Source organism: Abramis brama (genome assembly GCF_963993115.1).
Source record: "Abramis brama genome assembly, chromosome: 13".
NCBI classification, from domain to species: Eukaryota; Metazoa; Chordata; class Actinopteri; order Cypriniformes; family Leuciscidae; genus Abramis; species Abramis brama.
The window spans coordinates 14959805-14973387 of record NC_139975.1 but is presented as its reverse complement, the minus strand read 5'-3'; the positions used below and the strand labels follow the sequence as shown (position 1 = coordinate 14973387).

At 44.0% G+C, this 13583-nt stretch overlaps 1 protein-coding gene across 3 annotated transcripts in view; it reads right to left on the bottom strand.

Moving 5' to 3' along the window:
- Positions 1–1355: 1355 nt before the first annotated feature.
- Positions 1356–13583, bottom strand: part of glra4a (glycine receptor, alpha 4a) — a 50416-nt gene continuing 38188 nt past the window's right edge. For all 3 annotated transcript variants that reach the window (XM_084132684.1, XM_084132685.1, XM_084132683.1), the window contains 4 exons: positions 12899–13036; positions 12462–12676; positions 6609–6758; positions 1356–2289 (listed from right to left, as the gene is read on the bottom strand). In XM_084132684.1, the coding sequence (XP_083988810.1) occupies positions 1996–2289; positions 6609–6758; positions 12462–12676; positions 12899–13036 (797 nt within the window). In that variant the 3' untranslated portion in view covers positions 1356–1995. The remainder of the gene's footprint in view (positions 2290–6608; positions 6759–12461; positions 12677–12898; positions 13037–13583) is intronic.

Below are 13583 nucleotides of genomic sequence, written 5' to 3'. Positions count from 1 at the left end.
ATACCTAAAGGGAATTATTACATGCTTGTGACATAGTGACAGTGGCTTCAATAATTCCAGAAGGTTATATCATAATTTAAACTAAGTTATATAATAAACAAATTCAACTAATGAGTCAATCAACTAAGGCACGTGTCTAGGAAATTTAAATATGGTGCATTTAGATGTGACTTAACAGACTTGAACTGTTTCTGATAGCAGTTTTAAATAGCAGATTTATTATTTTTAGTGTTTTTTTGGAACTCAGGTCATTCGGGTATGTGGGACTATGTGTTCGAGGGCAATTGGCTTCGACTGGTTTTGCTTTTTTAGAGATGAATTGAATGCAGCTGATGAATAACCTTAAGGTCATGAAAATGTAACAGAAGTAGAGACTGATCTTCTCTTCCATATGGTGCATACATCTGAGTGTACATCCGAGTGATCAAAAAAGAAAAAAAGTAGAGCGTGGACTTGGTTTTATCTATCAATTGTTGATTGAATGGAGGAAGATCTAAGATTATGAGCTTGCAGTCGATTGTAAGAAAGGAGCTGGGTGGTTAAAATGATTGTAGAAGTTCCACAAATACGCCACCAGAGAAAAGTCTGTCATTTTGCTGGAATTTTTTTTTCTTTTTTTGAAACATGCATGGGTGAATCGTTCTGTTGGTTGTGTTAGAAACCAGGGTTAATCTGTTAATGAATGCATGACATTAATCTGCATCTACCATTTCCTGCACTAAGCATTTTGTTTCCTTCTCCGCAGGCTCGTCTGTACATATGCTCACTCACCCTTGAGAGACAATCTTACAGAAGACTAGATTAGTTACTCCTCAGACAAAGGGCTGTGTGCAGAGGTTGATGGCCTTAATTCATTGTCATTAGCAAAGAACGCATAGTCCTTTTCAAACTCATTAGCTGATAAAAAACACCTTGTGATTCCCATTAAAATCCTCATCCGTCCTTCTTCAGCACATCCTCCAACGGCTCTCCGGACAGGACAATAAACGACGGCTTTTATGTTTGACTGAGGAACACATTTGGGGCTAGCAATAATAAAGAATGGCTATGATGCATGATACATGTCTCTGTTTGTTGACAATTAAAGCCTAGCGCTGCCAGGGTGACAGAGCGTCACAAATCATCCGTTTCTTTCGGGCATTAGTTTAAACGATTTAACACATGATGGAATGATTTAGATATTTAAGTTTTCCAAATAGCATGAATAATGTTAATGAAAAATAACAGAAAAATGACTATGAACAGAGTTTGTAATACATCAATCTTGGAAAAATCCAGATTTAACAACCAAAGTACCTATTTTTGTGCTTTTGTGTAATTTTGTGCACCAAAGTACAAACAACTCTGACTTCCTGGTAGAATATCCATTTATTCAAATTCAAAAGACAAAAAGAAATACACATTTGTGCTGTCTGCAGTCTGTGAACAACTCTGCATATATACACTTTATACAGTCATATATATTTATAATCTTATTATTTAGTAAAACAGTACACCATTCCCCTGTAACTGTACCCATGAATAATAAATCCCAATCCTCCCCTTCACAGCCCATTAGTTTGGCATTTTAAGATGTAAAAAACACATTTGTTTTGAGGTTTTCAAAAACATTCATTCAAGGATGCGTAAAATTCAAGTGAATGTTTTCTATCCAACCCAGAATCTTTCAGCCTATAACTCAAATGGAGCCTACAAAATAAGGGCAATAGCACTGGCTATTAGTGCAATCCACTCGAATGAAGATGTGAAAGAGAGGAGAGCCAAGTCCCCAACAGCAGCATTTTCATCTACGAGCCCCTTTCGCTCTAAGTGGGCACTTTAAATTCCAGAAGTCACACCTGAGCACATGGTTTTAGCACTGACGGCATTTCTGGAGTGAATATGCCTTTAAAATACACTTCTAGTGTGAGTATGACAGGTGGTTTTGTTTAAAATTAGGAGATATAAGGAAAGAAAAGAAGCCGTAATATGAACAAGTGGCATAACCAGGAGCGATTACAGGTTGGCGTGGATGTCCTCGTGTCGCAGCACTTTGTAGGTGATCCAGTAGAAGACGTTGAATATGAGGAAGCTGAGAGGAAAAAATGCTCTGGATATGGTATCGATTCGCTTGGCTCGGTCCACAAACCGCTTCCGGATGGCGTCTCCGTCGTACAGCACTTGCACTGGGGGTGGTGGGGCGAACACGGTGGACGCCTCCACAGTTGTCCCATCTTTAGCTTGTAAGCAATGGCCCAGTCCGTACCCACGGAAGTAAAAGCCACGGCTTTCTCGAACAATCTCTTCCTCCTTTAACAGAAGAAAAGCATTCTTAGTGTTTTTAGTGCCAGGCATCAAAGAAAATTTCACATACTGGTTTAGTTTTTAGAGAGGGGGGGAGGGGGTAGTTATACTGAACTGTAGATATGTAAAAAGTCAAATGTCAAGTGTATGTACATTACTTGCTTTTATGAATGCTACCTATGAAGCTTCATTCAGATCCTTTTTATGTTTTTTTTCCCCCCGGGTCATATTATTATAACACAAAATAAGCTTGTTTTTATTTATTTATTATTATTATTTACCATGGTCCATTTACTGAAAAAAGTGAGTTTCTTGTATTTTTTGTCTTGTTTTGCTGTATATAAACATTCTTAAATCAAGATTTACTTATGAAGCAAAATGACACAAGATATTAAGTTTTGTGTTCTGAAAAATGAAGTGAAGATATGCTTAAAATAAGAAAAAAATCTGCCAGTAGGGTAAATTTATTTTTCTTACCTCATTTAGCAGATTTGTTTTTTGTTTTAAGCATAAACTCACTTAATTTTGATACATTTCTTAATATTTTGTCATTTTTCAAGTAAATGAATCTTGATTTAGGAACGTTTAGATATTTATATTGGGAAACATGAAAAAATTACTGAGTAAGTAAATCACTTTTTGCAGTGTAGTTTTTCCTTTTTCTTTTTTTTTTCAGTGCCAAAAAAGTCATTATGTAGTTATTTCATGACAATTTCCCTCCCTCTGTCTGACGCTAGAATGAAACTGTCTTGAACAATTACTTGAAAGTGAAAGGATTCTGCATTTTTCTCTCTTTCTTCCATCCATACTATATGTTACCAACCATGTTTGATGTTGTTGTTCGATGTCAGTTGTATATCTGCCGGCAAGACAGAATGCGCTCAACATAATGGAACAAAACACAAATACATCAAGATGTTTAATTTTGTCCTTTTTTTTTTTTTTTTTTTTTACAGTTGAATGGTTTTTAATTTGACACAGCATCATGATTTTTTAAATGATGTATGCTGTATGTTCTTTAGTATTCTACTTGGTCTACTTTTCCACATGTAGCACTTTGGCCTAGTTCTTGCCTCTAATGCCAAATAAATTAGTCATTTGAATCAGTTTATCTGTCAATCTTTGACAAATTACCCCTTTCCTCGAGAGGATAAGAAGATTAAGTTCTTGTTTAGTTCTTCATTAAATCCTCTGCTTGCACCTAAAAACAATCCAGTCAATCACATGCCTAGGACTAATGATGTGTTTGGTTAAAGATAAAGACACCATTTAAAGTGAGTTTAAAGTCACCTATGAACACAGTTTGGGTCAGTGCTTACCTTATTAATCATGGCCAGGCCCTGTCCAGACTCAGAATCTGAGTCTAGCGTGTAAAAAGAACTCTGCAAAAATGTTTCAGTATGAAACAAGTCAGTTCCATTTGTATGAGGACTGAGGGGTGAATACTACACACTGAGGGTCACTCAACATGGTCACAAGAAAAGAAACCATACTGGGTGGAGGTATAAGCACACTTGAGCAATACTCTGTGCATTTATGTATTTAGCTATTAGTTATTATTAATCATTTAAAAATGAGCTTAAATACATATATGCTGAATTTCCAACAAAATTTCATGGCAATTCTTCAAGCATCTTCATGCTTACTTTTTTTATCATACGTTTTTGTACAATTCACATTGCATGAATTCATATGAAATCGCCACTTTGTAACAATTACATTTTCCGTGAGATCATGTTGGAATTTGGTGTTATTTAAATCGCTGTACACATTTAAGGGGTATGGAAATTAACATCTGGCATTAACATCCATTTCTAATCAAGTGGTCACATGAGACACATTACTATAAGGAATAAACGACAATTGTAAGCGGTTCACTTATGAAGTGTATTCATACCAGCTGTGAACTGGGCCAGTAGGACGGAGGGGGTTCTGGGTTTATGGGACTCAAGTGTTTGCCCATGGGCAAATAAGATGGGGGACACAGATGTGTTTTTTTTACCCTAGCACAGGTGTTGCAGTGCTGGTTGAGTTTGCTGGTGCTGTTCCCAGGGAGCTTGTTCACTCTCCACAGTGAGTCAAAGCTTCCTGCAGGCTGCCTGCCTCGAACCTCCATCAAGGAAGAATGAAATGTTTTGTTTCTTAGTTCCTCGTATATAACAGTTTGGAACATCTGTCTTTTTCTTTCCCTAAATTAACTTCTGGGAATCAATAGAGCACATCCATCCATCTATCCATCAATCTGTCATTCTTATGTATCTTGCACAGTTCAGTGCACTTTCAACCATAACATTTCTAGGCAGGCTGAGCAGACTCATTTTCATTAATATTGGCAACTGTGTAAATACTTCAACAAGAATTTAACAGCTATCAAGCCGCTGCTCTCCAACACCATCCAAGTTGCTAGGCAACACTGCTTATGAGTGTACACTTTTTTGCAGGTTGATGAGGGACACTCCAATAAAGTGCACACACTCAAGCTAAATCTGACCATCACAGCAAAACTTGATAAAGTCCTAAGACAAGAGGATAATGTTCATGATGATGTTTAAATCAGACACAAATAGCTTATAACTAGGTCACAATGGTTAACTAATTGACTAGTTGTCCAAGATCTGGGATAACTTGATCTAGATTTTTAGATTTCCGTGGTGGTGCTTTAGCTGTTAAACAGTGTATACATCCCTTTTAAAGTACAACTACAGGCTTACACAGTTGGAGAGACGTATTTTACCATTGTGCCACATTTTGTCCTTTTTTTGATTGTTTGTGATGTTTTTTAGGATGTGTGCCAAGTTAAAAATAAAGTTAAACTTTTAAAAATGCATCAAGACACCTCCAGTCTGTTCCATTTCATTGTGCTCCAACTAGATGTTTTTGAACGCAACAACACTCATTGTGGTTATTGTTAACTAAAGATAAAAAACTTAAATCAATAATGTTGCCTTGGCAACTAACTGAAATAAAATAGTACTAAAATTACTAAAACTGAAACTACTTTAAAAAAAAAAAAAAAAATAGAATAGGATATTCTATATAAAATAGTATATATATATATATATATATATATATATATATATATATATATATATATATATATTTATGTGTGTGTGTGTGTGTGTGTGTATATGTATATATATAAATGGCAAAAGCACATAAAAATATTAAAGCTGATTCAAAATATCAAATCATATATTAGTATAAATAATACTAAAATAACACTGGCAATGTGTCTTATTTAAACCCCCCTAAGAAATGCACCCCCTGAATCTGAAACCAGTGTAATTAAACAGGGCTATCTTACATCCAATAGGTTAACTAGTCATTCAGGCAATTCACAATTGGTAATTTTGAAAATATGTTCCTAAAACAGGCACGATCCTCTCAGCACCCATTTGTTAGTGTTTTCTTGAGCAGGAAAATGTGGCCTAATTAGTCTATAGTGTTATTAAGGCAGGATGAAGCCAAGGATTTGTTGTATTGATTATCCTGGCCAGTAGTTGGTCCATCAGCCTAACAGCTCTCTCAGCCAGTGACCCATGCATCGATACCACCCAGATTGATCGTTCAGACCAGAGACTTTATTGGCGGGAGAGAATAGGACAAAGAGTAATAGCCGCCAAGATCTCCGAGACAGGAGGGGGAGGAGAACTCGCTCATTCTTAAAAGGAGTTATTCTCATTTTTCTCTCATTATTGATTCAGATTCAGCGAACACACTCGTAAATCTCCAGCACTGTGAGCTTGGACAGCAAGTGCTTTTGTACAAGCCCGGAAAGTGCCCTAGATGTTGTAGCCAACAGTTTTAAATGTGATTGTTTGCCTTTGATATATTGCAGTATTTATAGAAATTACATTTAAAATCTGTTAAACACATTTCATGTGTTCAGAGTGATTTGACTCTCCGAAGCCCTGGGGGCATTTTCTAAGCTTTTCGTTTAGAAGCTTCTTTTTAGCATTTCAGGCAGTGTCTGTGATCTCGGATCAGGAAGCAGGTTGTTGGCCTTTGGAAATTGGCTGTAGCGAGGCTTTACAAGGTGGCACAAATGGTGGGCTCAGCACATGGGACTGCTCACTATGGAAACAGGCTGATCTGAATTCCCCCACACGAAATGTGACAGCCAGCTGTAGTGTGGCCGTTGCCAGTATTTGGATGTGGCTGAGCACAATGAGAAGAGATGCGAGTTAAAGTGTAATCCAGGGTGACAGAACAGCCTGTATTTGTTTGTGTGTGTGTGTGTGTGTGTGTGTGTGTGTGTGTGTGTGTGTGTGTGTGTGTGTGTGTGTGTGTGTGTGTGTGTGTGCGAGTGTGTTCATCGCACTTACTATTCTCTGCCTTCGCTGCTTCTTGCGCAGCCTGATGAATTCTTTGTGTTGCCTTGAGACGAAGTTGACTGCTGCGTACTCCAACAATGCAGCAAACACGAACAGCAGACAAACGGCCATCCAGATGTCAATGGCCTTGACGTAGGACACCTGAGATGCACAAGGTCAGAGCAACATCAATAGATAATCAATAATGGCATTGCTAGGAATAATGAGGTTGTGTTGACTTTGGACACATACTTTTCATTAGCCAATCAAAACAGCATATTTTACATAGGGCATTAGGGCTACATCTGAAGAGGACAATATTTGAATTAATATTTAAAATCTCTTACATTTATAAACAAGTAGGCTAAATATAGGCAAAAAAAGAACTAAAGAAAACATTTCATATTGCATACATTTCAATTTAAAACGTGGTCTGTGCAAGTATACAATTAAGTTTTAACATGTTTAATTTTCTTGCTAGGTTTACACAAATGTCAAGTTTATGTCAAACTTCTGTGTTATTTCTCAGTAGGTCGCCTTGTTCTGCACGTGCGCGTGCACGTTGACTACGTCTGACCTGACAGGAGTGGCGGGTTTTATGGAGGTATTTTTGGTGCAAAACTACTGAACGCCTGTGACAGTGAAATTTGTAGTTGTAGAGAATAGTCACACATGTGTATCAGTAAATTTGAAGTCACAGAGAGAAATGTTTTAAGAGTTGCAAACTTGTAGACTTTTTTTTATCTTCCACAAACACAACACAACAGTTACACCTTCTCAAATTCTTCATTGCAGGTGCACAAATCCTATTCTACAAATCACAAATTAAGAAACTCATACGCTCACATTTTTGCCAGTTGCTGCAGTGAATATGGTGCAAAACGCATTTACACACCTGCATAAAAAAATGTGAAGTCACGGAGAAATTTTGCTCATCTGCAAATCAGTATGTGAATTCATCCAATGAGAGTTGCACACTTGTAGAATATTTTCTCACAAATGTTTTGTATATTTTTCTAGCACAAACACAAGTACATAACTACAGCTGCTTGAATCTGCTGCGACGAATCTCAAACACTGTTTTTCGCTTTCAAGTGACAAGTTTCGCGCGCTCTCACTTTTGCACCAAGTGCACCGTGAAATGTGGGGCAAAAGTGAGTTGTGCATCTGTAGAGGCAGTGGGCGGAGCCCACATGAATATTCATGAGTTTCCCGGGCATGCGCGTGGAACTGCTCATTCTAGTTCACGCTCCTCGTTTCTCAGCAGGTTTAATAGATTATTTAAAAAAAGGTAAATATAGTTCCGGTGGTCCCGAGTCCGGTGGTCCCGAGTCCGGTGGTCCCGAGTCCGGTGGTCCCAGTTCCGGTGGTCCCGCCCAGGCGCCCTGCTCTGCCCGCGCCGCCCAGGCGCCCTGCTCTGCCGGCCTCGTCCGAGCTGCTCGCCCTGCCGGCCCCGCCCAAACTGCTCGCCCTGCCAGCGCCACCCCAGCGACCTGGCACGTCTGCCGATCCAGAGACTGTTCAGGTCACGTCTGCCGATCCAGAGACTGTTCAGGTCACGTCTGCCGATCCAGAGACTGTTCAGGTCACGTCTGCCGAGCCTGTGTCTTCGGACAAGATGGCCGCCGCCGAGCCTGTTCACGTCACGCCTGCCGAGCCTGGGTCTTCGGACAAGATAGCCGCCGCCGAGAGTGTTCACGTCACGTCTGCCGAGCCTGTGTCTTCCGACAAGATGGCCGCCGCCGAGCCTGTTCACGTCACGCCTGCCGAGCCTGTGTCTTCGGACAAGATGGCCGCCGCCGAGAGTGTTCACGTCACGTCTGCCGAGCCTGTGTCTTCGGACAAGATGGGCGCCGCCGAGCCTGTTCACATCACGCCTGCCGAGCCTGTGTCTTCGGACAAGTTGGTTGCCACCGAGACTGTTCACGTCACGTCTGCCGAGCCTGTGTCTTCGGACAAGATGGCCGCCGCCGAGCCTGTTCACGTCACGTCTGCCGAGCCTGTGTCTTCGGAGAAGATGACCGCCGCCGAACCTGTGTCTTCAGACAAGATGGCCGCCGCCGAGCCGGTGGTGTCTGTTCCAGTTCCTGAGCCAGTGGTGCCAGTTCCTGAGCCGGTGGTGTCTGTTCCTGAGCCGGTGGTGTCTGTTCCAGTTCCTGAGCCGGTGGTGTCTGTTCCTGAGCCGGTGGTGTCTGTTCCTGAGCCGGTGGTGTCTGTTCCTGAGTCGGTGGTTCCAGTTCCTGAGTCGGTGGTTCCGGTTCCTGAGCCGGTGGTTCCGGTTCCTGAGCCGGTGGTTCCGGTTCCTGAGCCGGTGGTTCCGGTTCCTGAGCCGGTGGTTCCGGTTCCTGAGCCGGTGGTTCCGGTTCCTGAGCCGGTGGTGTCGGTTCCAGTTCCTGAGCCGGTGGTGTCTGTTCCAGTTCCTGAGTCGGTGGTTCCAGTTCCTGAGTCGGTGGTTCCAGTTCCTGAGCCGGTGGTGTCGGTTCCAGTTCCTGAGCCGGTGTCTGTTCCAGTTCCTGAGCCGGTGGTTCCAGTTCTTGAGCCGGTGGTGTCTGTTCCAGTTCCTGAGTCGGTGGTTCCAGTTCCTGAGCCGGTGGTGTCTGTTCCAGTTCCTAAGTCGGTGGTTCCAGTTCCTGAGTCGGTGGTTCCAGTTCCTGAGCCGGTGTCTGTTCCAGTTCCTGAGCCGGTGTCTGTTCCAGTTCCTGAGCTGGTGTCTGTTCCAGTTCCTGAGCCGGTGGTGTCTGTTCCTGAGCCGGTGGTGTCGGTTCCAGTTCCTGAGTCGGTGGTTCCAGTTCCTGAGTCGGTGGTCCCAGTTCCTGAGTCGGTGGTGTCTGTTCCTGAGCCGGTTGTGTCTGTTCCAGTTCCTGAGCCGGTGGTGTCGGTTCCAGTTCCTGAGTCGGTGGTTCCAGTTCCTGAGTCGGTGGTTCCAGTTCCTGAGTCGGTGGTTCCAGTTCCTGAGTCGGTGGTTCCAGTTCCTGAGCCGGTGTCTGTTCCAGTTCCTGAGCCGGTGTCTGTTCCAGTTCCTGAGCCGGTGGTGTCGGTTCCAGTTCCTGAGCCGGTGGTTCCAGTTCCTGAGCCGGTGGTGTCGGTTCCAGTTCCTGAGCCGGTGGTTCCAGTTCCTGAGCCGGTGGTGTCGGTTCCAGTTCCTGAGCCGGTGGTGTCGGTTCCAGTTCCTGAGCCGGTGGTTCCAGTTCCTGAGCCGGTTGTGTCTGTTCCAGTTCCTGAGTCGGTGGTTCCAGTTCCTGAGCCGGTGTCTGTTCCAGTTCCTGAGCCGGTGTCTGTTCCAGTTCCTGAGCCGGTGGTGTCGGTTCCAGTTCCTGAGCCGGTGGTTCCAGTTCCTGAGCCGGTGGTGTCGGTTCCAGTTCCTGAGCCGGTTGTGTCTGTTCCAGTTCCTGAGCCGGTTGTGTCTGTTCCAGTTCCTGAGTCGGTGGTTCCAGTTCCTGAGTCGGTGGTTCCAGTTCCTGAGTCGGTGGTTCCAGTTCCTGAGTCGGTGTCTGTTCCAGTTCCTGAGCCGGTGTCTGTTCCTGAGCCGGTGGTGTCGGTTCCAGTTCCTGAGCCGGTGGTTCCAGTTCCTGAGCCGGTTGTGTCTGTTCCAGTTCCTGAGTCGGTGTCTGTTCCAGTTCCTGAGCCGGTGGTGTCTGTTCCTGAGCCGGTGGTGTCGGTTCCAGTTCCTGAGCCGGTGTCTGTTCCAGTTCCTGAGCCGGTGTCTGTTCCAGTTCCTGAGCCGGTGGTGTCGGTTCCAGTTCCTGAGTCGGTGGTTCCAGTTCCTGAGCCGGTGGTGTCGGTTCCAGTTCCTGAGCCGGTGTCTGTTCCAGTTCCTGAGCCGGTGTCGGTTCCAGTTCCTGAGCCGGTGGTTCCAGTTCCTGAGCCAGTGGTGTCGATTCCAGTTCCTGAGCCGGTGGTTCCAGTTCCTGAGCCGGTTGTGTCTGTTCCAGTTCCTGAGTCGGTGGTTCCAGTTCCTGAGCCGGTGGTGTCGGTTCCAGTTCCTGAGCCGGTGTCTGTTCCAGTTCCTGAGCCGGTGTCTGTTCCAGTTCCTGAGCCGGTGGTGTCTGTTCCTGAGCCGGTGGTGTCGGTTCCAGTTCCTGAGTCGGTGGTTCCAGTTCCTGAGTCGGTGGTTCCAGTTCCTGAGTCGGTGGTTCCAGTTCCTGAGCCGGTGGTGTCTGTTCCTGAGCCGGTTGTGTCTGTTCCAGTTCCTGAGTCGGTGTCTGTTCCAGTTCCTGAGTCGGTGTCTGTTCCAGTTCCTGAGTCGGTGTCTGTTCCAGTTCCTGAGTCGGTGGTGTCTGTTCCTGAGCCGGTTGTGTATGTTCCTGAGCCGGTTGTGTCTGTTCCAGTTCCTGAGTCTGTGGTTCCAGTTCCTGAGTCTGTGGTTCCAGTTCCTGAGTCTGTGGTTCCAGTTCCTGAGTCTGTGGTTCCAGTTCCTGAGCCGGTGTCTGTTCCAGTTCCTGAGCCGGTGTCTGTTCCAGTTCCTGAGCCGGTGGTGTCTGTTCCTGAGCCGGTTGTGTCTGTTCCAGTTCCTGAGTCGGTGGTTCCAGTTCCTGAGTCGGTGGTTCCAGTTCCTGAGCCGGTGTCTGTTCCAGTTCCTGAGCCGGTGTCTGTTCCAGTTCCTGAGCCGGTGTCTGTTCCTGTTCCTGAGCCGGTGTCTGTTCCTGTGCCATGGCCGCCCGAAGGGTCGTCTCCTCCCTGGCCGCCCGAGGGGTCGTCTCCGCCGTGGCCGCCCGAGGGGTCGTCTCCGCCCTGGCCGCCCGAGGGGTCGTCTCCGCCCTGGCCATCCGATGGACTGTCGTTTCAGCCCTGGCCGCCTGCACGACCTGCTCCACCCTGGCCACTCGAGGGAAAGTCTGCTTTGCCCTGGCCGCCCGATGGACTGTCGTCTCCGCCCTGGCCGCCAGATGAACTGTCACTCCCTGTCCCCGTTTCCCTCCATGGACCTGGCCCCCCATCCCTCCCCCTGATCCTCCACCGTTCCACCTCCCTCCTGGACTCTTGTTTTGTAGTGTTGTCTTGGAGCGTCTGGTAGCCGCTCCGTAGAGGGGGGGTTATGTCACAGTGTCTGGTTTGTGTTCCCTGGGTAAACACTAGAGGTCCCCTTCCCTCACGGTGTCACTCACTCATGAACTGCAATTCCCACAATCCTGTCTGTACTCATCACTGTTCATTGCACCCAGCTATGTGTGTATAAAAACCCTGTCTGTGTTAGTGTTTGTTACGGAGTCCTTGTTTAGTTCACACCACTTCCTGAGGTCAGTCTTGCGTGTTCCTGTTTGTTTCTTGTTTTTGGATTACTTGTATGGATATTGACCTATTGCCTGGACTGGATGTACGAATACGGATTACCCTTAAATAATAGCTGCATTATTGGATCTACTTTTGTCTTCGTGTGTGCGATCGTGACAAAAACGCAGTGCTGATCTAATAGTAGTCTGATTTCTGATTAATGTAAAATCTGAAATTAAAATTTGGCAACAGATTACTGAGGACAGTAAAAAATTGCATTTCACCCCCCCTTACATGTCTTCATTTAAAGTGTTAAAATAATCGTTTATGTAACCGTTAAGGAACAAGGATTCGTTGAGAGGAATCGTGTTTAGAACAACAAAACAAACAAACAAAAAAAATTATAAATTTTTTATCATTCAGAATTCATTCATTTTTTAGCGAACAAATCTTTAAACAGAAGCAAGTGCTCTTCGACATCCTTTTAATAGTTTAAATAGTCACTTATAAAATAGGCAAGCTTATTCTCACCTCTCTCTGCTCTCGTGTTCATTGATTGTCTCATTATTTCACTCATTATCCAATAAGTGCACTGGTTTCTGAAATGTTTCTCTTTTTTTTTCTCTTAGAACTGAGTAATTTTGGTTATGTTACCTTGGGTAGAGAGGCTCGTGAGCCGGAGCTCTGGGTAGTCATGGTCAGCACAGTGGTGATACCCAAGCCTACCCGAGCAGGGGCAGCATCCATGTTGATCCAGAAAGACACCCAAGACAGAATGACAATCAGCAGGCTGGGGATGTACATCTGAATGAGATAGTAGCCCATCTGTCTCTCTAAGTGAAACTTCACCTCAATACAGGTGAATTTACCTGGGAGAACACAAAAGAGTTTCATAGGTAAGTAACTATGTATAGCAACTTTTAATGTATTGTTGTTTACACCTGGTTAATTATTATTGTCATATCGTAGGGGCAACACCATACATGCATTTAAAAATTCATTAGAGGACCTTGAAATCAATTCAGTATATGATGATTTTTTTTATATAGAATATTATTTGATATGCGTGAAGGTTGTAGTGGAACGTCTACCTGTGTTGTAATGCTTAGTGCAGTAGCCGAGATCTTTTTCCTCCTTTAGTAAAAACTGAGGAAGAGTCAAATCATCCGCCACCTGCACTGGGCTATCAGAAAGCCACTCGAAGATCAGATCGTTCATGGTGTAGCCAACTGTGAAAAGGGAGAGAGAATGAAATAGAAAAATGCATATCTGTGCATAAAAGTGTGAATTGCAACTGTCAAGCTTCCACTCTCCTCCCATACTTTGTACGCTGCATAAAAGGTCATCTGACAGACAACAAACCAAGGGGTAGATTGATAGATTGAATAACTGGTACAGACCTTTGAATAGTGAAGATGTTTATATACTCTGGATTATTACATCCAACATATGACCAACATGAAGTATTTGAGCAAATTAATTGGAAATCTTTCTTTCTTATATTATTTTTTTCCTTATCCATGCTACTTGCCTCAAATTCTTCACATCCCCCACATAATTTCTAACAGGTCTCTCTCTCTGTAGAACACGTTGAGATTAGGGGCCTATTAAAAATGCATGAGGCATGCAATAACAGTGTAGAATACTTGACAAATCTGAATAATATTGATGTCTATCAGAGACCCTCAGGGATTTACTAAGACATCTATTATTCACAAACCTCCCCGTCCCCTTCCAAAACAACAAACCTATGAAAAAAGGATGAAGACTGAAAGT